Genomic DNA, 25,872 nt, shown 5'->3' on the forward strand with positions numbered 1-25,872 from the left:
TGTCTCCACCCACAAGACCAATTCTGTCTTTTACAATCCAATTTTTATTCAGAGCCTTAAAAATGTTTTGGGACATCATGAAGAAATCCTTGCCCTCATTAATAATCCCCACGTGAAGCAGAAGCTGTAGCTTAAAATTAGATAAACCTATGCTCCAGAATAAGACATCTGGACATAAAGTTTATCAGTGGAGTCTGTCCTCAGCTTGTAGCATGAATGTTAGAAGCCACCTTGGTGATAAACCTCAGTGCAGGGCACTCCTTCTCCTACATGTGAGAGCATTTGAGAGGAGAGAAGAGGTTTTGGCCCACATGGTAAGAAAAGCTCTTAGATGAGTACATCCTGATGCTTATCCAGCATAGTTAGGCAGATAAGAATTACTGATCCAGTCAGCCTCTGGCACAATAACATGCACATTTAGCCAATTCATGCAAATGCTGTATTATATTATCTTGGCACTTCCTCAGCACTGGTTCCCCAGAGAGAAAACTCTGTTCCATAGTGACATCAGCTGAACCTGAAGTGTGATGGAAGCCTCAAAAACTACTTAAATTCTAATTTTTCTGAAAACCAGACTGCCATCAATTGTTACCCTACAGTTAAAAAAAAAAAAAAAGAAAACAACAAAAAAGACCTTAGCGTGCCATGATCAAGAATCCTAATTTTCACTTCTCTGGCATACATAATCTACATACTGTAAATATTTTTTCTGCTTTGTCTCCAGTGCTATTCATCAAAATTTTCTGGGAGAGTTTTTATTTGCCAAGGGGGTACCCACTTTTTATTGTCCTATGAATGAAAACAGTAGCAATGCATATGGGTGACAGTATACACTTTGAAATAACCTGTAGGGCATAAACCTGGGATATTCGGTGGCAGGTAAGCAGTTTCCATTGTCAATTTCTTTTTTGCCATCCAAAACAAAATTAATGGAATGTACAGTAATTAGAACACTCTACTCTACAATTTGAGGAAAAGGTAGAAAAAGCATTACAGTAGGTATAAGAAAGTATTAAGGATCAGATTTCCATCTGGTTCCGCAATATAACTGTGTTGTGTTAGCATCTATATCATCTATTGCTTTGGACCCAAATGTCACACAGGCACTTTGACCCTTGTCAGCTCGGGCTCTTCTGCTGGACTGCCCTCAAGAAGAGTTTCCAAGAGCACGCATCTCCATTCAAGCTCTGGAAACAAACGCGTCGAACACTTCTAAGGCTAGCAGGCAAAGCTGGCATCTGCAAAGCAGCTCACGACGTATTAATGAATCTTGAGCAGCAACAAACAATACTGGGAGATTCACCACACAAACTGTGTTAGAGAAGACACCAGGAAAGCTCGATGTTCTCAGATCAGAGGCAGAAGCCGGGAGGCTCTACCCGAGCTGCAGGCGCTCCCGTAGCTCCAGCTGCAGCGTCAGCGTTGGTTATGAGCCAAAGGCCTTCAGGCCTCCTTGTTGCCTGGAGGATATAAATGAAAGTCAGCAAGTGAAAAGGTGCAAGAAGTGCAAAATTGCATCATGTCTTTCCAAACTGTGCTTGTGAAGTAAACGAGACTCCTTTCTTTCTATGCTATATTGAGATAATTTTTATTTTCCTTGGCTTATGAATGTTCTTAGTTCAATTTTCTTCTGTGTGTTCTTTACAGTACCTTGGGATGCCTGAGGTGATTTATAAATATGTGTAGAGGCCAGGTGTACTGCCAGATGTTTATGTCCCTTTACAACAAGGCTTCACCATCCCTTCCAATGGAATGCATGTCTTATATTATTTTTTCTAATAGAGGATCAACTGGACTATTGGGTATTCATGAGTTTTCCCTCTGAAGGTTTTTTTCTTTAATTCACTCTCTATCATCTTGTTTCTATATTTATCATAATGCTAAGTCTTTAAACCTCTCTAAATACTTTTAAAAAAATTAGAGTTCCTTTCACATTAAAAAAATCCCAGACGAATGTCAACAGTTCCAGGTTTAAATCAATAAAGCTTTACTCACTGCCAAAAAAGATTTTTAATCTTAAAAGCGTTACCTACACTCACTTTTTTTCTGTTTCTCTCCCTCTTCTGTTTAGAAACAGTAAAAAAAAGTGGTTTATTATAACGGCTGTATTAATGGTAATTGCAGATCACTCTCTTAACTATAACTGTAGCAAGAAATAACCTGTAGCCCCAGGGTGAACCAATCTACACAAAACAGACAAAGCAATTTGCTGGAGGTCATATAACCAAATGACAGAATGGAAAAGAGAGTGCAAGCTGATTTAATTAGGAGTCAGCATGGTAAATACTAGATGAGGGACAGTAAATTTTTTCTCAGTACATCTTAAAATGTAAGGAGGCGAGTTCTCATATATGAGGAGGATATAATAAATTAACTGAAAGTAATAAAATTAAACAAATTCAATTAAATTTTATTTAACATTTATCTTTAAATTTTAAGTCCTGTATAAGTCTGTAAGGATCTGAGAGAGTCCATCTGCTAAATGTCCTCTTTAGCAAATAAATTCTTTGATTTTTTTTCACATTAAGCAGGCTCATTTTCCAAAGAGTTTTGTGTTACGAAAATGCCTAAATTGCCTCCCTCAGTAAAGCTGTACTTGCATAAGTAAATATTCACAAACTGAGGTCTTACAAACCAACCCGGAGCAGCTGGTGAGATGGCTTACTTGAGGAAGCAAGAGGCAGCATGAAGTGTGGAGATCTAGGACAACACAGTTAATGTAATCATTTCAGGCACAGTCACTGACAGTTCAAATATATATAACTGCATAAGTTATTTGTATATTTAACATTATAAAAACCTAAACAAGCTAAACTTTAGAACTATTTTCCAAAGTATTTCCTGTTAAAGTACTTTCAACACTTATTTTTACAATCAAAAGAAAAAGCAGTTTAGTAGCTATAGGGAAGATGCTCAAGAAATGACAGGCAGCAGGGAATACAGTACTGATTTTTCTCAGATGAAGTGATTATTAGCACTGAGGAAACAATCAGAAAACATGAAGAGTCAGCATCTTAGCTGCTGTGTCCTGAAGACAAGGACAAAATCCTAGCAAGTTCCAGCTATAATGAAATATGAATAGGGTGCCAATGGAAAAAATACCCAAACTCTTAATGATGGCATTGTATCAGCATCAAAGAGAGACTGAAAGTTAGTAATTGAAAAATTCCACACCTAGTGTGAGCAATTAGTTCACTGAAGGATGGAGTGAAAAGTGTTTTCTTTTGTACATATATATATTTCATATTTTCATGTATGTATGTAATGCTTGAAGCATATGGACACCTAGATGCTAGCTGCTGTGTTATGTACATAGCAGTGCTGTCAAAGCAATTAGGCACAGCCAGAACTCAGTCTGTTTCTTTGTAACAGTTTCATATTACTGAAGAGACGAAGTAGATGGTTTTCAGCTTTTACAGCTACTCAATCAATTTTGGTTCTTAATACTTAACTGGGTTCTTTCTTTTTAAACCCCAAGTCTCTGTTGGTGATCCTCGTTCTCTAAAATACTTCCCTGTATTACCTCTTTACCTGAAACCGAAGGGGAGATGGGGAAATACCCAAATCTCCTTGGATTAGTCCCTTGCTAAGGAAGACCTTAGCCCTTCAAACCTGGCCTCCACTGCCCTACCCTAACCCGCCATTAAGCCGTGGTATTCTCCAAAGCCGCTGACCTCAATCTGCCTGTGAGCCATCATGAGGTCTGGAGAGCTCGCTCCCCCTCGGGCACCAGCCTGCCCAGCGCTGCCCGCAGACCTGGGCACACACACACATCCCAGACGATGCCAACCTGCTGGCACTGCTCCTCGAAATCCGGCCCGCCACGGCGGGAAGCACAGACAGCACCCACAGGAATTCAGTGCCTGAGGTGGGAGCTCCGGGCAGAGCCCTTCCTTGGAAGAGAGAAGCCAAAGCACTTGCACTCTTGTTATGAATTCACAGCTGGCTGGTGCCAATCAAGGAGAGAGGCTAGGACACAAACCAGAGAATTACAAACATAAATATTTATTCTTGCATCTAAAGTGCCCCAGCCAAACTGGGCACACCCCTGAGATTTTGCTTTAGGAGTTTTACACAATGGTATGACATGAATCACCTAATTACCCACTGGTGCTTATTTCTAATTATCCAATCATAAATGTGGCAGGGCAAAGCTACTCTATTTTTGTACATCTTGCAGCGGCATCCATTAGCATCCTTGCGATTCATGCTAATCCAGATGTTCCTGCATTCAACTTCTGCAAAGTTACTGAGCATCAGCAACTTGAGTTTCTCTTAGATACGAACCCCTTGGTAAATTTTGGCAAAAAAGTTTCCTTATCTTAGTCGACTGTGTGTTCTCAGTAGGGGCAGACGACGCCTCTTGGGTCTTGAGAAAACACTGCAACACGGACCATATATACCTAGCACACATACATAACCATCCACAATACACCAATAACGCTCCTGTCCCTGATGGCTGCATGGTCTCGGCACTTTATGGCACGCTCTCCACGCCGCCCGGCCTCGCAGCAGCCCAGCAGCGCCCAGCCGGCCGGGGCTGCGGGACCACACGAGGACCCGGGAGCACTGGAAGAAGCGGGAGCACACCGGGCACAACTCGCACCACTCCCGCCCGGGCCGCGCCGCACCTGCCGCCGTCCCGCCATGCACCGCGCCGCCGCCGCCCCGCCCCGTCGGCCCCGCCCAGCGGCGCTCGCCCCGCCCTGGGCCCGCGCGGGCCCGCCCCCTTCCGCCACGGCTCCCCGCCGGGTCACGCCCCCCGTGCCCGTCCGCGCACCGCGATTGGCGGCGCCGCCGGCCTTCCCGGGCCGCCCCGCTCCAATCGGCGGCCGCAGCGGCCCGTCAGTCAGCGGCGGGGCGCCGCGGCGGTTGGCGGCGGCGGCGGCGCGGGCGGGCCGCGCTGTCAGTCAGGGAGCGGAGTCCGAAGTGGGGAGCGGGGAGGGAGGGGGCGAACATCTGTCTGCCGCAGCCGGGCCCGGCTGTGCCGCCGCCGCCGCCGCGCGAGCGCCCCGCGCCCCTGCCCGCCCCCGGCCCCCGCCCGCCCCCGCGCCCCGCCGGTGCTATGGGGAGCCGCTGAGCGCGGGGCCCGCTTCGCTCCGCCGGCTGCCCCGCTCGCTCCTCAGCCGCCGGCAGGGGGGAGCCCGGGGGGGGCGGCGGCCAGCGGGCGCGGGGGGCGGGCGGGGGGCGAGGCGCGATCCCGGAGCGGCAAGTGAGCGAAGAGGAGCCGGCGGGCGGCGGCGGGAGCGCGGGGACTTCGGGCCGCCGCGCAGTGTGAGTCCCGCTGCCCCCATCCCCACACACCCGCCGCGCCGGGGCCGGGGCCGCAGCGGCCCCGCGGGGCGGGCGGAGTTGGCGGCGGGTCTGGCCGGGGGTGGGCGGAGGGGCGGGGGCAGCGCTCCCCGGGCGGTGGGACCGGCCGCCCCGGCGACGCTCCCGGTTACTTTTCTTTTGTTGCCGCCGTGACCCGGGGGCGGCTTTTCCTGCGCGCCGGGCAGCTGCTTCCTTCCCCGCGGGGCGGCTGCCGGCGCGGGCGGGGGCGGCGCTGCCCGCGGGACTAGGGCCCCGGACGGGAGCGTCGGGCCGGGGGGGACACACCACAGCCCCGGCCAAAAGTTGCCGCCGCCCGGCGGGGCTGGCGGGGCCGGGCCCGCCGGGAACTTGCTGCGCGCCGCCGCCTCCCCGCCCGTCCCGTCCCGTCCCGGGGGGCGGCGGGCTGTCCCCGCCCGGCGGCGGGCAGGTGACCCGCCCCGCTGGGCACACGCGTGAGTGTCACCGGGGGGGCCGGCGCGGCTCGGGGCTCCCGCTCGGGCGGGGGGGCCGCTCGGAGCCCGCGGGGCCGGGGACCCGCGTCCTGGCGCCGCCGCGGTCAAATAGCTGGGCAGCCCCGGCCCCCGCGGCGGAAGAGCGGTGTAGGAGCCGAGCCGAGCGCTCGCAGTAGTGCCCCGGCCAGGGGAGCTGCTCGGCGGCTCGAAAGGAGCCGGAGTTGGTGCTCGGTGTCACTTGCGCTGCCTTAAACGCTGGAACTGAAAGGACCGGCGGCGGAGCGGGGTGCAGTGAGGTGGTAAATAGGTCCGGTTAATTTCTGCTTTTAAATGAACCCCTGGGCTCAGCAAAACCCCGAGCCGGTGTGGCTTTCTGGGGTAGCCCCGTGGCTGGGGTACTCTGTCAGCACGTAAAGCGGACCTCCAAGTTAAGGCAGAAGTGTTGCTATGCTGCACATACAGTAAAGCCCCATATGTTTAGGATTTTCTTTTTTTTTCCTCCCTGTTAGAAAGTTTGAAAAAAAGAGACTTTGAAGTATTTTGTTTATACTAACAGAAGAGAAAAGTTCTCCTAAGAAAAAGCTGGTGGCAGGAGTGTAGAGGAGTAGCATATGGCATTAAAAGGAGCACAGCTGGAGGTAGCATTTCCATCTGAACATGATGTCAGAGCAGCTGACAGCCTGCCATCCCTCAGCCTTTTATTCTAACACACAGACAGGGAGTTAGTGTGTGCAGATCTGTGTGTGGAGAAGGTATCTCATTCCTCTCTAACATCATCTCCACTTTGCATCTGTCTCTCCTAGTCTGCTTTTTTTCCACCGATCTAACAGACCTGGAGCCAGCAAGACTCAGAGGAAAGGACTTAATCAGGTTTATGTGTACTAAAGGTAGGAGTAGCAATAGATTAGATACAGCATATTTCTGTTTTGGTGTGTTGTTTATTGAATTTTAGAAAAAAAAATCACATTACTTTTCTAACCAAGTTTAGAGGTAATATATGAAATTGAGTATTAAATAGATAAGTGGACTTAGTCAAAAGGCTTGGACTACAGTTGGAGAGTATCAGTTCTTGGGCACATTGTTAGCATTAACTTTAATGTATATTGTGGGAATGTCTTGGTTTGGAAGAAGGAGAGAGCAAGTTCATCCTGAATTTCTGAGACCAAAACTGCAATGGATTTAGTGGCAAGCCTGAAGAGAGTTTTGCTTTATGTTTTTGTCTTGCATCTTTTAAATTACTTTACAGGGGTTTTAATGAAATATACAAGAGTGTGCGTTTTTACAAAAGGACCTTCCTGGCTAAAATGTGTTTGTAGGGAAGTCTTTCGTTACATGGTTAAATACCCAGTAGCTCAGAAATGTAGTAGCATACAGCTGTAGTGCTTCTGAAAGATAGAAATCAGTTATGTGTTTAAAAACTTTTGTACCCGGGAGAATGGCTTGACTGGTTTTCTCTTTTCTTCCTTGCATGCAGCATTTGAAATCTTTTATTTAGTGTAACAATAATTATTTGAAGGAGTTTTTGTATTTGCGACTAATTTAGAACTTGTAGATTTGAGCTGCCTGAATTGGCCAGACAGCTGTAATCGCACTCCTCTATTCTTAATCTCTTTATCTGGGCAGCAGCTGCCATATGGCCACAGTCAGCTGGATCAGATGTTTATAAGCTTCCTTCTTCGTCCCTCTCTGTCCTTTCAGCCTCCTAATTTGATCACAGCTACCTTGTGAGCTGCCCTCCAATCTTTATTTTTAGCCCTCTTAAGGATTAGGATTGATGTTGGCTGTGGGGCACTTAAAGTGATTGTATTGTAAATCTTCATGCTTTACTCTAGCAATGGTATTTTTCAGAATATAGTAGGGGTTGTGTTGTAAGTTTTAGTACATCTTGGTTTGCAGGGGATGAGAGTTTTTCAATAATATCTGCCAGCCTGGAGAGTCACAATCTGCTTAGATGGTTTGGGAGACCATTGCTATCAATCACAGAAGAATAGATTAACATGGGTTTTTAAAAGATTTTACTTTCCATTTGATTTTTGACTTCTTTATTTCTTTTTTAAGTTTATTTTGTCTTTATCATCAAGGAGGGCAAATAAAAAACACTTGGGTAAGAACAGTACTTGGGATACTCTTTCTAAACGTGGACACATGCTCACGTTGAATGGTTGAATGACTTTTTTTTTTTTTTTTTAAGCTTAGTACTGCAAACTCTGCCTGGTGTGGGAGGGGAGGGAAATTTCTGTCCTTCTGCACTAGGGAAGTGGTGCTCGTTGGCGTTTTGGTTGTTAGCTTTCTTTTGTATATTCTGCATGTTGGCAAAAAATGTTCATGTTCTGTTGTACAGTGTGGAAAAGGTTTAAAACCTTAAAAAAACCTGTACTTACTACGAGAAGAATGGCACATTAACTAAATTTGTAAAAATGTCCATTTTTGCTGTTGATATAAATTGATACACGTAAATAATTTTTGTCTTTTATGAATGTTAGACTTGGGTATACAAATTAGGGTATTCTAATATTTCTTCATGTGAGAACCTCTACTCTTACTACAATTTGACTTTAAAAAGAAGGTAGATGATCTGGTATGTTTTTTCTGCTGCTTCTGTGATCTCTCAAACTTAGTGTTTAAAAAATTTTTTTTTTTTTTTGGGGAGGGGTCGCCCTCATAGGGACTCAATCTGGAGGAAGTTCTCTAAAAAAAAAAAAAAAAAAAGCCAAACTGCTGAACAGATTTTATGAACAGCAGTGATCCTTTAAAAAAAAAAATTGCAGATGTACCTATGCGCTCACTAGACCGGCTTATTTACCACAGAAAGGAAATCATAACTGTAGTGGTCAGTCAGGGAAAGAGTTGCCATCGTACATTTGTGTTAAATAATCTTTGCGTGGTGTGCGTACCAGAATTTCGGCAATACAAATACCAGGTTTTTAGAGTGGAATTACTTGGATTTATAAGTTCTGTGATTCTGACCTACATTTAATTTTTTAAAATTTTGTTGCTTATAGGTTATGAAGACAGTATGGAGTTTCCTGACCACAGTAGACATTTGCTACAGTGTCTGAGTGAGCAGAGACATCAGGGTTTTCTTTGTGATTGCACTGTTCTGGTAGGAGATGCCCAGTTCCGAGCGCACAGAGCTGTACTGGCTTCATGCAGCATGTATTTCCACCTCTTTTACAAGGACCAGCTGGACAAAAGGGACATTGTTCATCTGAACAGCGACATTGTTACAGCCCCAGCTTTCGCTCTCCTGCTTGAATTCATGTACGAAGGAAAGCTCCAGTTCAAAGACTTGCCCATTGAAGACGTGCTAGCAGCTGCCAGTTATCTCCACATGTATGACATTGTCAAAGTCTGCAAAAAGAAGCTGAAAGAGAAAGCAACCACGGAGGCAGACAGTACAAAAAAGGAGGAAGACGCCTCAAGTTGTTCAGACAAAGTGGAGAGCCTCTCCGACGGCAGCAGCCACATGCCAGGAGACTTGCCCAGTGATGAAGATGACGGAGAAGATGAAAAATTGAACATCCTGCCTAGCAAAAGGGACTTGGCGGCTGAGCCTGGGAACATGTGGATGAGATTGCCCTCAGACTCAGCAGGCATTCCCCAGACTGGCGGAGAGGCAGAGACGCACACAGCAGCAGCTGGAAAAACAGTAGCCAGCCCCTGCAGCTCAACAGAGTCTTTGTCCCAGAGGTCTGTCACCTCCGTGAGGGATTCAGCAGATGTTGACTGCGTGCTGGACCTGTCTGTCAAGTCCAGCCTTTCAGGAGTTGAAAATTTGAACAGTTCTTATTTCTCTTCGCAGGACATGCTTAGAAACAGCCTGGTTCAGGTGAAGGTGGAAAAAGAGGCTTCCTGTGATGAGAGTGATGTTGGCACTAATGACTATGATATGGAACATAGCACTGTGAAAGAAAGTGTGAGCACTAATAACAGGGTACAGTACGAGCCGGCCCACCTGGCTCCGATGAGGGAAGATTCGGTCTTGAGGGAGCTAGATAGAGAGGACAAGGCAAGCGATGACGAAATGATAACTCCAGAGAATGAGAGAGTCCAGGTGGAAGGAAACATGGACAGCAGCTTGCTCCCTTATGTGTCAAACATACTTAGCCCTGCTGGCCAAATTTTCATGTGTCCTCTCTGCAACAAGGTCTTTCCTAGCCCCCACATCCTGCAAATTCATTTAAGCACGCACTTTCGAGAGCAGGACGGGATCCGCAGCAAGCCTGCTACCGATGTCAATGTCCCGACCTGCTCGTTGTGTGGTAAGACTTTTTCTTGCATGTACACCTTGAAACGTCATGAGAGGACTCATTCAGGTGAAAAGCCCTACACTTGCACCCAGTGTGGGAAGAGCTTCCAGTACTCCCACAACCTGAGCCGCCACGCAGTGGTTCACACGCGGGAGAAGCCTCATGCTTGTAAGTGGTGTGAACGCAGGTTCACACAGTCCGGAGACCTTTACAGACACATTCGGAAGTTTCACTGTGAGTTGGTGAACTCATTGTCTGTCAAAAGCGAAGCACTGAGCTTACCTACTGTCAGAGACTGGACCTTAGAAGATAGCTCACAAGAACTTTGGAAATAAAATTTTTATATATATAAATAATATATATATAAATCTATATAGTTGTGGTACAGTCTAAAAGCAATCTTGTTTCCTTGAACTGAAAGTTTGGCTATTAGCTTGTTTTTGCACTTTAAGGCAGCATGAATATTTCACTAATTTAGCACTCCAATAAAAATGAATTGTAGAGGTAATCCGACAAAGTAACTAATTGCGGAGCGTATTTTCCCCCCTTTTCGGAATAGAAGCCAGCGGATACTTTACTTCTAAGGAATCTCCAATTCAAAAAATTTGGACGTGGCTTTATTCTCCCCAAAACACTGCATTCTTTTAAACTCTTGATCTTTTTCCCCCTCTTAAAATCTGAATGTAGAAATCCTCTCCCAATTTTGTCAGTTCCTTTACATTTCTATAATTGCATGAATCCTTTCTAGCTGTTGGAAACCTGAATGCTTTTAGACCCAAATGGAAAATTTCTGAAATGCTGGATTATCTATTTTTAAACAAGCGGTTGACTTAAAACTTATTATTGCAACTTCTGGATTTCTGACAGTTCCCACTGGAAAAAAAAAAAAAACACAAAAAAAAACCAACACAAAAACATAAAACAAAAACCCTGAGAGTACACTGGGATCACTGGGACTCTGTCTTACGTGAAGGTTTGCTTGGGATGAAAAAGGATATTGCAGCTTCAGCAGTGATGAACTGTGTGTTTAAAAAATGTGAATTACTGTTATTGTATACTGTAATTGATTACATGGGCCGGGGGGAGGTATCAAAGAACTTGGCAGGTTGTGTTGATGCTCTTAGTTGAGTCTTGAAAAGTAAATATTAACGCTACAGAAATGCATGATTTTCAGTATATTTTTGTCTTTGTTTGCATTGTATAACTTTAACGAGTGAGTTGAAAATTATTTAATTTCCTTAGGAAAAAAACCTGACACCGTTGAAAATGCCAGTGTTATAAAGACGAGAAATGCACTGTTTTTATTTTATCTAATTTAAATTTACTTTCCCACTGTCTTTAAGTTGAGAAGAACTTAAGCTACGAGTTGCCGATTTAGCTACGTTAACAAGGAGAAAAAAAATTGAATGTTTACAACCAGGCTTCGAGATTTGCATGTGCGGTGTGCATTTACTAACCCCAGACCCCTTCTAATTGCACAGACCCCACGCCAGCTCCAACTGAGGTGCGTCCATTTCCCCAGATGAGCATTTGTAGGATTCCTGCTGCACCACTCCACCACAATAGGTCGTTCTTTTTTTTTTTTTTCCCCCCGTTGAAAAGAGGCTGTGGACTGAAAAAAAAAGCAAAAAAAGCCCCGGGCTGAAAGGCCTGGGCAGGCCTGAGTGACAGGGGGGGCCGGGGGGGCCGGGGAAGGACTATGCGTATCCAAGCAGCAGAGACTGCAGCCTGACGTGTGGTTTTAATGACCAACACGCAGGTCAAAAGCATTTTGCACAGTGTTTGTTTTCCTGTCTTGCACTTACAAATAAGGTCTATGGGAGTAGCATGGAAAACGTTTGCTGTTTTTTCCTTTTTTTTTTTTCCTTTTTTTTTTTTTCTCTGCTTTTGTTTAAAATTTGATCGCCTTAACTACTGTAAACATAGCCTATTTTTGTGCTTAAGATACTGAATGGAAAACTCCATTGTGTATTGCTGGACTGTTTTGGAAATATTTGGTCAAATGTGTGTTAATTTGGCTGTAATGGCATTTAAAACAAAAAAAAAGCTGTGAAAATGGCCTTGGAGCGTTATCTTTAGTTACTTGAATAGTTTCTAGGTTTTAAACTACATTCTTTTCTTAAGTTAGAAAAGACAATCAGTGTCTGAGGAAAATGGACTTTCTCTTGGATTTTTTTGTGGTCCTCGTGAGTGATTGCTTTTTTCCTTTCCTTAGTTTCACATTCTTCTTTTGTTCTAAAACTTAGACTGACATCTAGCTTTGACAATCATAGTATGTTTTATTTTCCTGAGGAGGGAATAACTTATAATGCTGTTTAGTTTTGTACTATTGGTGTGTTGGTGAATTTTTAAACTGTGTGCTAACTGCAATAAATTATATGAACTGAGAAATCAATTCCCTTGTCTTTTTTCCCTCTTTTAAATTATAGTTATGGAGTATTTTTTATATTGTGTAACTTTATTACTTTTGTACAGACTTCTATTGCTAACTGTGTATGGAATATGTTTTCAGTATGCTTTTGGGCACTTTGTTGCTACCATGCATATTTACATCTCACTTAACATTTTAAAAAATTAAATGCTTGTGTTTTGAAAGCATTTCTCTGTGTGCAGCTCTTGATCATTCTGTAGAGGTATTTTTTCATAATTTTTTTTTTCTTCCCCAAAGACTTTTGCAGAAGCAGTCTATTGAATTCCTGAAATTTTGCTGCCATGCAAATATCTGTGCAGGCACACAATTCCCTTTGTAGGCTTAATTTCACTCTAAGGAGCTCTCTTGGGCTCACTCTCTTGATATATCAGTCTCTATGAGAACAGAAGAGCAGAAGGCAACATCTTAATCTGAAGCATTGGCCGGGTGCTGGCTGGCTGTCAGTGTTACAGGAGGCAGTCAAAATGTCCAAACTACTGGTAACACATCAAAGCTGTCTGGACTACAGAGGAAAATTGAAATAATCCTAAATCGTTCAGGTATTTCTCTTACAGACTAAATGTTTCTCTAAAAATAAAAAAATATACCTTTGAAAAAGACCTGTTTGAGATATACCCAGAATTCTTGTTTGAGGCTGCTCTATCCTAGGAACAAGACCAGCACTGTGGAGCCCAATGGGAATACGAAAGTAGAGCTAAATTAGAAGGCTGGAACAGAGACAGCAGGGCCAATTTGATGGGGGAAAAAAACCCTTAATTTAAACATTTCATTACACTTATCATCTGCCTAGGTACAACTCAAGTTGTGCAGTGACCAAGTGAATCTCAGTGCCTAAGCCATTCTGTTTATCTTCCGACATCAGCAGTAATTTGCCTGTAGCCAAAATGATCTTCTTCACTGTTTTATTCTTAACAATTTTCAATCACCCTTTGCTGTGTTTGCGGTGCGGGGTTTTGTGTTATTGAGAGATATTTTGAAAACATTTTCTTCTGTCAATTAGCATCTCTGGTCGCATAGAAGTCTCTGTTTTCTAGCAGCAGACTTTTTCTGGAGGCTTTCAGAAGGTAGAATATTATGTGTAGTTAAGATGGGTTTAAGTATCGTCAAGACTGAAAGACGGCTAATATTGCAGTGCTGAAATCTGTGCAGCTGATGAGCTTTGGCTGTGGCTCCAGGCAGATTCACCATTTGTTCTCCAACATTAAAATTTTCAAGGGTTGTAGATTCCTAAATAAAACTAGACTTAGAAGGAGTCCTTCTTCAGAAGGGAACGGAAAACAAAACTTAGCTGTTAGTGACAAAATAATTGAAACTATTCCTTATACGTTGTGGTTTATCTAGAGATGGTTTGTACGGGTGTAGCACACACTTGTGGCCATCCAAGTGTTTCTTCAATGAAAAGATGAAACGTACTCCCGTGTGTTGCTTCTCTCACCAGCATTTAATGTACTGACTAACATAAACAGCTGTAGCATTTTTCTTCTTTCCTCTTTTTTTTTTTTTTTTTATTCAGTCCCTAGATCATGAAGCATGAATAAGCATTTTATTTGGCTTGAGGATATTGTGGTAACAAAATCCTCACCGTTCATGTTGCCATGATGGTTGAAGGCAAGGCGCGGGAATGGAAGCTACGCTCTAAACTTCACGGGTTCAGACAACTTTCTCTGACTGGTAACGCTCATCACTTTTTAACTCTGAGTACTTCTAGACTGTCTCACAGGGAAAATACTAAATATATCATTTGGCTATTTTTTTAAAATCACTGCCCATAACAGCTTAATATTATTTTAGTTATGAGTGTTTCCTCTAAACTGAAGCTTAGGGGTTTGGTGGGACAGAGACTTTTGAACCAGGCACAGCATTCTACAGACAATCTACTTACTGAGATCTGTGTGTAGTAGGTGCAATTTGAAAAACTTGGTAGGAGTTTAAAACAAAACTTTCTGGCCAAGGAAGGGAAGGGCTCCTCATTGTTTTTCCTGCTCTCCTGCCTTAGGGTAAAAATGAGCGCCAAACAATCGCATGTACTTCTGTTGACCCTAAATGAAGCCAGTATACTCCCTCAAAACTTGCATTGCCTTGTTGGAAGCCTCAGTATAATTTTAAAATTAGTTTGCAAAGCTACAGATTCCCTTTTGCCCCGTGCTGGCTCACCTGCTCGGGCAGGGCACTGCTATTCTCTCTCCCTGCGACTGCGTAACTCTGCTTTCCTTCTACAGATAATAGAGCAAGTGATTTGGCAGTGGACTGAATGCCTCCCGCCTCCCCCAGCTGAATCTGCAATAATCAATTGCTCTAACTTTTTAATTGATTCCTGATAAGCATAAAAAACTTTAAAAATACATTTTCCTAGCCTACTACAAAATGAAACTCTGAGCCCACTGTTTTATGATCAGCGATGGTGCAGCAGTTTGTAGCTGAGGCAAACTTGGAAGGGGAGAAAATTTCTACCTGCTCCCTCCCCTCACTTTGAAGCAATGCAATTTCCTTCAGAATGAAGGTAAAATACGTTTCAATCCTGCAAAAAATACCCTAAAATTAGAAAACTGGTGATAAAATGTTGTCATATAATTCTCTGTGGCCAGATTCTCAAACTTATACATTATTAACACTCTTTGTCCATGTGATTTCCAAACTGAAATATATCCAGAATATGGGCTTTTATTGGAAAAATCTAACCAAACCGTTAAAGTTTTCTTACTGGCACAGTAGATGTGAATTTTAACAGAATTGTCTTATATTTTTAAAGGGAGGAATAAAGCAATTCATAAATCTTTTGGGCTCTTCAAAAATATTCTACTTCAGGAGTCCTGTGAAAATTTTGTAACTTTTCATTCAGATTTTAATTGTGTCATTAAATGTGTAGTGATTTTGGTAGTAAAAAATATTTTCTAGATGGTAAGAGAGGAGCCGATCCTTTATTTGTATGAGTGTTTTTGAACTGAAGATGGAAAGGTTCCCTTTTGCTCGCAAATGTGGAAAAACAGAAGAGTCCAGCTTCTTGAAATCTACAGTCAGCAGCTCCTGCTAACATGATAAAATTCAGCTAAACCTGTGAGTGAGTCTTACCAAAGAGAAATGGTCCTTTTTGGAAAGGTTATCCATTTTTTTTCTTGTAGGCTAAAAAGGAAGTATTACTTTGAATCAATTGTCAAAATGAAATGCTCTTGGTGCAAATAATCGGCAGCTTACGCGGCACTGCTGGAGCAGGAGAGGGGTGAGCCTTCTGCACAGCCAGGCAGCAGGAAAGCCAAAGGTGCTACAGGCTGAACTCTGGCAGGGATGGCAAATGCTGCAGAGGTTTCCAGTAACACAGATGTTTGCAAAAAAAAAAAAAAAAAAAAAAAAAAAAAAAAAAAAAATTCTTGTATTTCTCTTACATTGGACCTTCTTGGGTTAGTCAATTTTTCTGGCTAACTGAACTCGTTTAAGTTGTCTGCTTATTATCCTCAGGTTCATTTTGCTTTAATTCAGTTTCTTGCTTTCAGGCTTGTTTTCCTTAGAAGACAGTTGTTCCACTAATACACCGTACTCTTCATGCAGAAGGGACACAGTTTTCATTCTTGATAACTCCTTAACATCAACCATTTGTGGCAGGGGGACACAAGTCCTCAATCCTGTGTAAACCTGTCCCTCATAGGAACAGACTTCATGCCTCTCCTGTACTGCAGCTGTTACCAGAAGGCCAAATTTTCTTTTCTTTTTGAGACATTACAGCCTGGCTTTAGCAAGGTTTTGCTTGGGGCTGCAAAGGAGAAGGAAGCTATGCAGTCTAGCCTCGGAACTGAAAGTAATGTGTGATTGAGTACTTTAGGGATTGCAGGAAACAAGTAAATGTTTGAATGCAAAATACAGCTGGTGAATATTTTTTAGGACATTTTAATGTGCACTGTTCTTAAACTCACTGTTGTGCTTTAAAATGCATACTGGATATGAACATATGTGTGTGCATGTGAGGAAGTAGTTAAAAATATCTTGCTAATTTTTATCTAGGTGTGCATCAAAATCATAGCCTGAGTAATTCCTTAAAGATCATTTGAAGACGTGTTTAGTGTTCGTATGCAGCAGCCAACACAACGGGGTCTTGTGCAACCTTGCTTGTGATTCCTGCAGTTATCAGTGCTAATCTGAGCACCAAGAAGGATTTTTTTATGCCACGTCCAGAACATGCCAGATAGGGATTTACACAGCACATCCCCAGCCATAACAACCTAGTGCATGAAACCCAGCTTTAAATTAGTAAAATATTTAAAGAGCAAGTTACATGTACATCATGACTTCCGAAAGGATTTAACTGGTAAAGCAATATGTTACTGCCTCAGTACTACAGGAGGTATATTAAAAGGCTTAACTGTCTCAAAACAGCTCCACGGCATGGTATGCACTGTATCTGGATGTAAATCTAGATAGGGATTTAAATATTCCTTTCACAACCTTCCCAAAATACAGTTTTGTTAAGTCTTATTTATATCTATTAAGAAAATAAAAACTAGTCTCTAAGCTTTTATGTGCTTTTGTCAAATAGTCTTCAATTTTAGCATTAAAGCTACTTTTTTTAAACTTTTGGATATGTTCCCAATATACACTTTACAATTTTTTTTGCCATTTTAAAAATGTACTTTATCTATAAATAAAACTCCTTGAAACTGATAGAGGTTTATCATACAAGATACAATTTATTTTCAGCTACATTTGCCATGTATTCACACTTAGTGAGTATTCATGTTGAGATAATTTTAGAAATTCATACCAAGATAAAAAATATAGTTAAAGTCTTAATGAAACATATTCTGTCTTCATAGGCTATAGCTCCCAGGTCTTAATTTTCTGTAGCTTATTCTCTCTTTTTTAAAGTAGTTTGACTGGCACCGTATATCCAAAATATGATTTCTGTTCATAGATGATTTTCAGGCTCAAATACATGACAGCTTGAAAACACTATAAATACCAGTATTTCGTTATTTTCAAATGACTGAGTGACTTTTAAGAAAAATCTGTGCTTTAACATGCTGAGACTAACTAGGCAATTCTTAAGTTTTGGAGACATGAAGAGTTGTTCATCTCTGTATTAATTATGAGGATATAATTTGATGAACACAGGAACACTGGGCTCCCTGTTGACAGACAGACCAACATACCTCTGTAACTGTTGAATAACTGATTGCAACATACTTCTGAGGTTTTCTCAAGACTGCTACTCAATACTTACAAGGAAAGGCTCTTGAAGCACAAGATGAACCAGAAGTTGTGTTTTGCCCAATTTATTGTGATAAACATAAATCATTTTACATTTTCGTTAATGATTGGAAAAGTCTCGCAAAAACAAAACTTTAAAAAATAGCAAGGAAACAAATGGTATATAGCAGTATTTCACTCCAGAAATTTGTTATTCTTAGGCTAAATTTGGATCAAGAAACCCATGCATTTTAAAATCTCAGTGAAGAAACCTTTTACACCCGTAGCCAGTAGTTAAAAATGAGACTAGATCAAGCTTTTTTTTTTGTCTTTAAGACTGCTAATTTTAATGTGCTCCATTATTCTCTCTAATCTATAACATGAAGTTTGCAGCGTGAAAGAAAAGGTGGGATTCCTGCTGAGCAGAGAAAGTACAGCAGAGCCGTGTTCACCTTGCAGCCTGAGGCTGGTGTGTCGGGGTGAGGGCAAGAGGCAGACACTGGGGTCGTCTGTGGGGCTGAGCCAGACGGTTCCCTGCTCCAGCCAGCAAGATGGCCAGGGGTCAGCAGCTCGGGGCAAACAGCGCCTTCATCCCCAAACACCAGCAGGTTTGTGGGCACGCTTCTGCCAGAGGGATTAAAAATGCCTGAAGCGTTGCTTCTGGGAAGATGCTGGATAACGTGGATTCAAACGAGGCACTAAAGCAACTGTGCTCACGCTTTCTCAGCAGAGAATGGAGATGGGAGCGCTCCCTGCCTGCCCTGGGCCCATGGATTTGCAATTCTCAGAAGTACTTGATGACATAATCTGATTTTCAAGTGAAAATTCCTAGTACTCTGAACTAGGAATGCTGCTGGATGGTCTGGAGCTGGATACCTGGGTGCAGTACTGCAATGCTATTTAAAAAGAAATATGACAAATGTGAGGGTCTGGTCTCCCAACCCTTCTTCATGGAATGTGAGCCTGAGGGCGAGCGGAGGTGTTAAGATTTGGGACCTACCTGACTGTGAGCTACATATGAGTCACCTTCAAGACAGTGAGTAGATGACTAGCACTCGTCCTAATGTTAGCCTTCTATTTTAGGTTGATGCTCTTCAGATTCAGGGCTCCCCCACATGAAAGCACGACCATTTAGTGGTTTAGGATTTTTTTTATCAAGAGCCTTTGATAGGTCCTACAGTTGTTCATAGCTGAGCCAGATCCTTTCAGCCCCAAATTGCCTGCATTAATGGCAGGCAAAATTTCGCTTCTGGAAATACCCAGCTACTTTGGGTAGCTATTGTTACTTCCAGGACAGGGTAGGAATATGTCTGGGGCAGGAAAAAATTATTTACAAAAGCATCCATTTACCATGTATTGCTAAAATTTAATATTGATGCTTACCTTTTGAAACAACCTCATCTCCTTTTATTTAGAAGAAGGAGGATGAGCCTGTGCTTTGGACTGTGGTGAGAAGAGAGGCAACATCTGTAAAGAATGGCTTTTTCTTTTTTTTTTTTTTTTTGAGAGGGATAAGCACATTGTTAAAAGAATGAAGGAAATTACAGAAAAATGAGGTTTAAGGGAAAGCACATGTTGAAAGACAGAGCACATTAATCAGGCTATGGGAATGGGAGGTATAAAGACTGTTTTCTACACCACTTTGATTCTTATTAAGGGCAAAAGCATTATGAGGTTTTTTTTTCTTTTTTTTTTATTCTGGCTCTTAGGAAGGAAGCAATATACCACGGCAAGTTTGGGAGCCTCACTCCTGGTGCAGTCCTGGAGGATGAAACATTTTTAATTCATCTCAAAGGCTTCTTCCTTTTTTTTTTAACTTTGAACAAAGAAAGGCAAATCTCCTCCTCATAACTTTACAGATGTCAGAAGCACAGTTTTGAAGCCCACACTTGAAGTCTCATTGTTGGGGCAGTGCAAGACCCCATCCCTGGAGCAGAGGTCCCTGGCTTTCTCCTTCTCTCCTACTGAATGAGGCATTGGGAGTGGGAAGTCTGTGGCCGTTATTGCTTGGTAAAATGATGTGGCTAATTCAAAGCCACTGAAAGTATTGAAGAAGGATTAAAAAAGAAAAAAAAGAGAATGAAAGTCATCAGTGAAAGTCATGTTTTTCCTGAGGCTGGATGTAAGGTTTGATATTTCAGAGTGTTTTCATCACATCTTCTGTGCTACCTCTCCAGCCCCTTTGTGCACCATGTTTGATGCCTGATGTTAGGCTTGGCTCTGCGCCTTTCTGCTGTCGGCGGATCCGATTTGAACGCGTTCTCCCAGAGTTATTTGTTGCTAAGAGAAAACAATTTTCAAGTCCTCTGGAGAACACCGGAGGAGTATGGTTAAATAGAAGTTCATCCCTGGGTTCTGGGCAGAAATTAAGCTAATTATGGAAGTGTTTGTTCCATCACAGATCCTTCTGAGGTACTTGCTGGTCTTCAGTGGGCACTTGCTGCAACCCCTGGTTTCTGTCTACGCTATTTATTTAGAAAAATAAGGAAGGGTAATGACTTCAGCTGTAGCGTTTTTCCAGGTTATGCGCATACTCCTGCAACTGCCCCATTTCCTTTCCACCTCCCCAGCCTCATTTCCCTGGGAGACCGTTTTGCCATCCCGGGCACATGCCACGAAGGAGGCTTTCTCCCGTTGTGCCGTGTGGAAGCGGGCTGTGAATTTCGGCAGTCGGCAGCGTGGCTGTGAGCGCGCAGCCTGGTGCCTGTCAAGCATCTTGTTAGCACAGCATCCACAAGAAAACTACTCTGAGAAATACAGCTGGGGGGTTGGAAATCACTGCAAAATGCCCCCCCCATTTTTAACCACAGCTCTTGTGCACGACTGGCGGGGGGTGGTGAGGAGAAGGAGGGAACAGGGACGGGAGTTTGCTCCTAAAATTGGGGTTTACTTTCCATCGCAGTCCCTTGGAAAGTGCTGCCGCCTGAGCTTGCAGCAGCCACACAGGGCAGTGAGGTCAGCAATGACAGGCAGCTGGCAGGTTCATGGCTCTGTTGCTCTCCTCATGGGGAAGGAGAAGAAAGCACTCTTGGCCCCATGTGGTGGCAGCAACGCAGGGAGGTCCCTTTGTCACCCGCTTCCCCAGCCTTTTGGTGAAGGGTGAGGATGCTGTGGTACCAGTGCAGGGTGGCCTGACCCCTCAATGCAGCTGGGCTTTGCCATATCACAGCCGCACAGTGCGTTTCTGCAGGCCGTGTGCTGCTCCTGGATGAAGGATCCCCATCCACAGCCAGCTCCAAATGACGGGTCCTACCCTACACTTTGGTCAGAGTGAGGGACACAGTGGCCTTCATCTTTTTGTTTACTTGGTTTTTGGGGCATACTCTAATATTTTGGAAACTCTTGCCTGACAATGGTCTCGGAGAAATTTCAGTCTCCAGCCGTCCATCTTCCTGGGGCCTCGGCTTGGGCACATTTGCAAACCAACCAATGCCACAAAAACATCCGAGTGAGATCTATTTTTTCCTTCTCCTTTGTTGCTTAATGGATGACTCAACTTTCTTTTGTGACTGGATAGCTTTAATTTATAGTTTTTAGGCGAGCGATCATTCCTCTCATTATTTTGGGTTAAATATTCTTATTTGTTGATTATTTAATAGTTTGTTTGGATAAAGATGGAAAAAAAAAAAAAGCAGCTTGGTGCCATAGACTGAGTCCAAAAGAAATTAACTGCTCTGCTGCACATATTGGAGCAGGGAGTTTGCGGAGAATGCAGCCCCGCTAATGGACTGGCAAACTGATAAAGGCTTTAAAGATTCCATATAACCCCACGCTGCCTCGTTTTATTAATTAACTCTCCTTGCTTTGTAGCGAGGTTGTCCTGGCTATGGAATAAATGAGTAAAAGGAATGGCCAGTATACATTAAACATCATTTTACGCTTAGCCTTGTGGAGAATTAGGGTTTGCGAGGGGTTTGGGGTGGGGTTTTTTGTTTTCCAAATATCCTTCCTCTGCTGAGGTTTTTCTCTGGGTTGATGTGATGAATAAGGCAAGGGATTGCACCTGTGGCCTCTCGATGGCACCCCACAATGATGGCAAAGGTGTGGCCTGGGGGCACTGGGACGTTTGAGCTCCCACGCCCAGGGGTCTGCACATAACCCACCGGCAGAGGGAAAAGAGGGGCTGGGGTACCAGGGAGGTGATTGCAGTTGCTCTCGTGAGGGGAGGACAAGGAGCCACAAAAACCGAGGTGCAGCTCGCAGCAGCGGTGAGCGATCGCTCACGAACGACGATTGACTTCTCAGTTCTGCGTCCTGGAGAACAGGCGCTGTTTTGATGGACTGCTTTATTTAATCACTGTTTATCTGGAGAACGGCTCCGCTAAGGCATTAAATATTTCCGTTAAATAAAGGTCATTGTGATTTAAGTTTTTTAATGACTCACTAAATATTAAAGCTGGTTTTTCTTCTGCTGCATTAATTTTCTAATATTCCCTCTGTGTGTTTTCTTTTACAGGACATTCAGATTATTGTTAAGCCTGTTAGCCAAAAAGGGGCAATAGATGAGACAAAAATTATTTATTTATTTATTCATTTAAACCACTGTGATTCATGGGACAAAGTTCATTGATGCATCACATCATCCACTCTCTGTCTGGACCAACGCAGGGGTTTTTTGTGTGGTTTTTTTATGGTGTGGGTTTTTTTTTTTTCTAAAACATTACTTCTTGGCAAACTAGATATGCAAATGCCAGAATACACTAAAACCACATTTAATTGGACCCACTTGCCAACTTCTTGAACACAGCTTGGATTATTTCACTGGAGGCTGCTTCTGTTAAAAGATGGGGGAGGAGGAAGTGGCATATTGACAGGGCTTCAGATAATTTTTTTTCCACTAGAAGTACAACGATGCCACGAGCCAAGTTTGGAAGTATTTTACTATGTTTAATAATTATTATTATTAAAGGATATTGTAAACATATGCATTTAAGTGGAACGTAATGGGAATACAATCATGTCACTGATTTAGCTTTGGATTAATTTTCAACTTTTTTTTTGAGGGGTAGCTGACTCCTGCAGTAACTGGAACCTGCACGGCGCTGCGAAATGCTGGTTTAGAGAGCGGACATGTATCCTTCTCCCTTGCTAAATGAGCTGATTAACAATATTCATTCCTTTAGGAGATCTGTGAAATTTTCATCTCTCACTAGCAACCAATTAAATATAAACCATCTAACAGGATTAAAATGACAAGGTTTACAGAGTTCCCAGCAATTTCAAGTGTACGTATGGATGCATATGTTATACTTTGGTATTTCAAAGAGAAACAGAAACCTTAATAAATTCCTGCCCCAATAACACCGACTGTCTGAAAGCTGATAGGAGGGGGTTACCGTTTCTTTCCAGAGCCCCTTTTGTACGCTGAGGGACACTCGCAAATGTGGGTGAGTTGTGGGGCACCAAAGAGCCGATTTGCTGATGGTGGTGGCAGCCGGGAGCCTGGGTAAGGGCCGGCACAAACGCTATCGGGGGCTCGGTGCAAACTTCGCCTGTGCCGTGTATTGCCCCGCGGAGACGGGAGCAGCCCTGGGGTGCTGCGGGCACCTTGCTCGCAGCATTTTGATGGGTGCCCTTTCGGCCCCGGGAATAATTCCGCCTGACGCAGCCGGGCATGAAAGACGCTTTGTCTCCACCTTTATCCGTACTGGAAGAAAAGCCTCGGAGCAGGCAGGCTGCTGCCCTGCCTACCGCGGTGGCTGGGCAGGGATGCTGTCAGCCTCCCTTGCGCCGAACTCCTCACGGCGACGGCGAAGCTCCCGGGTTTTCCCAGCCCGTGACCCATCGCAGCGCCCGGCTGCCGGCGAGCAGGAGCCACTGCTGCTCCCCTCCGGCGGGATGCCCTATCCCACCGGGATGGGACATGTGGCCAGGCCCTGGCACGATACCAGGGGCTGAATGAGCAGGAGGAGAGGGAGTCGATGCAAACAAATAAATATTTCTTGGTGTGTGCAAGTTGTCGGAGATGTTGGTTTTCAGCGTCAGCCTCAGCTTTTTCTGCGACCGCCTCCCAGTCGAGGGTTTTGCACTTCTTTTTATTCCCATTTGCGATTTGGGGCAGCAGATTGGATGTGACAGGGTGAGGTGAGGACAGGAGCAGAGCGGTCCTCGCAGCACAGCACAGGCAGCCGTCGGGGGGGACCCACACCTGCCCCCATCTCCGTTAGCAAGCACTACCTCTCCGAGCAAGGCTCGCTCCTGGGGCTAAAACACGGTTTGACTGTCTACGAGGGTTTGGGGAAAAAAAATTAATCTCACATAATAGTGGCATTGCAATTAGGGAAGAGGCGTCACTTTAGATAATGAACATCTTTTTAAGGTACTTATGCAATCTGAAAAATCATAGCTGGGCTGGTTGTTCTTTAATCTTGCCATCTACCCAAAGCACATTTGCAAAAGAGGGGGTTTATTGTCATTAGAGGAATTCTTTCAGCTATCAGAGGAGAGAACAATTTCTTTGTCATTAGCAAAATCCCTGGCTTTCTTTCAGCACATAAACAGTTTACACGATGCAGTTCTAAAATGTGCTTGTCTGTAAGCCTTCGCAGGAGCCTGAATTGTGAACATTTCAGCGTTTGGATGTAAAATCTGGGATCTCAATTTAGCCTTCTGTAAATGCAAGGATGAAGGGCAAAGCACAGATCTGGGCATGAATTTTTAAATTAAGGGTATTCAGTTTCACAGTTTTAGGATGGCACCTATATGCAGTCGACAACCAAGATGTCTGAGCAGCTCACAGTCTGGAGTTTATTCTTAAATAGTCTGTGAGGCCTGGATTGCCTATTGTCCCCCGTACATAAGGTTCGGAGATGCATTGGCCCAGGCTACGCCAGCAAAACTTCTCTGTGCAAACCTGGCAAGTCACAGCAGTAGGAAAGGTTTGAAATAGTTGGTGTCCCTTGTCACAAAACCTCTGCTGATCGCAGCCTAATGGGGGCTGCATTTAGAGGGATATAACATTCCTGCCTTGGGTTAGATCATTATACTGGGAAGCAGGGTGTTTTTTAAGGATGTCCGAGAAAAAGCCGCTGCCTGCTGCGGTGGGCTGTAACTGTGTTTGGGGGGTGGAACTGTGCTGGCGAGCCCTCGCTGGGGCACTCAGAGCCAAAGAGATCAAGTGATCATTCCAAGCCTTGTGGGAAGCCGGTGCCAGAAAAGAGATTGCAGCACAGTCCCTTGCGTTGCCTCTCAGTGTCCCAAGCACTGAACCGTCCTGTCTCTAGTCCTAGCTCTGTTTAAAAACAGTAAGGGATAGTGCTGAACCAGAGCTTTGTGTTAGAGCTCAATGATCAGCCCCCCAGGAAAGAGATCAAAACCTTCCAATACCATACAAATCTGTTGTCCGAACATGAAGATGAACTTAAGCCAGTGACTGTGGCAACCTGCAGCCAGTAAAAGTGAAAGTAATTTATTTCAGTTAATAGAGAATTCTTTTTTCTAAAAGAGCAACTGGGTAACAGGGTTTCTACCATGGGGCTGAAGAACTGGTGTGTGAGGAAGACTGAAATAATTGGTATGAGTAGGATGTTGGGCCAACACAAGCAGGAAATAAATCCATAGGTGTGCGAAATGTAAAAAGAGCCAACAGGAAGAGGGTATCAATAATGGAATGATCCAAGGCACATTTTACATCAAAGCAGCATGGAAGTCAAGATGAGTTGCACTGTAGAGTAGCTGGAAGACTAGCACATAGAAAACCTCCTAGATTTGGATGGTTTTGTTCATATGCAGATCTGAACACTGGGGTCACAGGGAACAAACAGAGGGTGATGAATGTGCAGGGACCTCAGTGCAGGGAAGGAACAACCTTTACAAGCAAAGGTAGTGAGATGTAACATTTTTCAATGAAATGCACAATGAAAAAGATGGGAGTGGCCTGTGAGTCACTGCCCTCTACAACTCCAACACCCTGAATGGGATGGGGACGCTCAGTATCATGAGCAGGAATGTGTCACTGAAATGCCTCTGGGCCCCAGTATGATCAATGTCTGACCATGGCACCACATTATGTGTGGACACAGGCAAAGCCACACTTAGAGCAGTTCAACTTGTTCACCTGTGTGTAACTCTGAAATGCGTCAGGTTCAGCAAGAGCTGATTTCAGCTGCAGATGTGACAGATGTCCTGACCTGCAGGAAATCCTGAGGGGCCAGAGGGGCCCCAGCTGGGGCAGAGCCTGAGCCCACAGCAGCACCCAGGCCACAGCTCTCCTCCCTGCAGAGAACCTGTACTGCAGACTTACGCCGATTCT

The 25,872-nt window shown here is 44.0% G+C and overlaps 1 protein-coding gene and 1 long non-coding RNA gene across 3 annotated transcripts; one reads left to right on the plus strand and one right to left on the minus strand.

Moving 5' to 3' along the window:
* Positions 1-739: 739 nt before the first annotated feature.
* On the minus strand, positions 740-4,638 carry LOC132325791 (uncharacterized). The gene is made up of 2 exons (XR_009486024.1): positions 3,791-4,638; positions 740-1,460 (listed from the first exon to the last, which is right to left on the minus strand). It is a non-coding gene; the product is annotated as an uncharacterized LOC132325791 (long non-coding RNA).
* A 444-nt stretch (positions 4,639-5,082) lies between these two features.
* Positions 5,083-12,410, plus strand: ZBTB18 (zinc finger and BTB domain containing 18). Of its 2 annotated transcripts, XM_059841465.1 has the most exons (3): positions 5,084-5,274; positions 6,569-6,652; positions 8,768-12,410. In XM_059841465.1, exons 2-3 carry the CDS (start codon positions 6,640-6,642, stop codon positions 10,348-10,350), a joined length of 1,596 nt encoding a protein of 531 aa, XP_059697448.1. In that variant the 5' UTR covers positions 5,084-5,274; positions 6,569-6,639; the 3' UTR covers positions 10,351-12,410. The 2 variants fall into 2 exon arrangements, with proteins under 2 accessions (XP_059697450.1, XP_059697448.1); XM_059841467.1 differs by lacking the exon at positions 6,569-6,652 and having other exon boundaries at positions 5,083-5,274.
* The last annotated feature ends 13,462 nt before the right edge of the window (positions 12,411-25,872 follow it).

The sequence above is a fragment of the Haemorhous mexicanus genome, chromosome 3 (genome assembly GCF_027477595.1).
Source record: "Haemorhous mexicanus isolate bHaeMex1 chromosome 3, bHaeMex1.pri, whole genome shotgun sequence".
Classification (NCBI taxonomy): Eukaryota; Metazoa; Chordata; class Aves; order Passeriformes; family Fringillidae; genus Haemorhous; species Haemorhous mexicanus.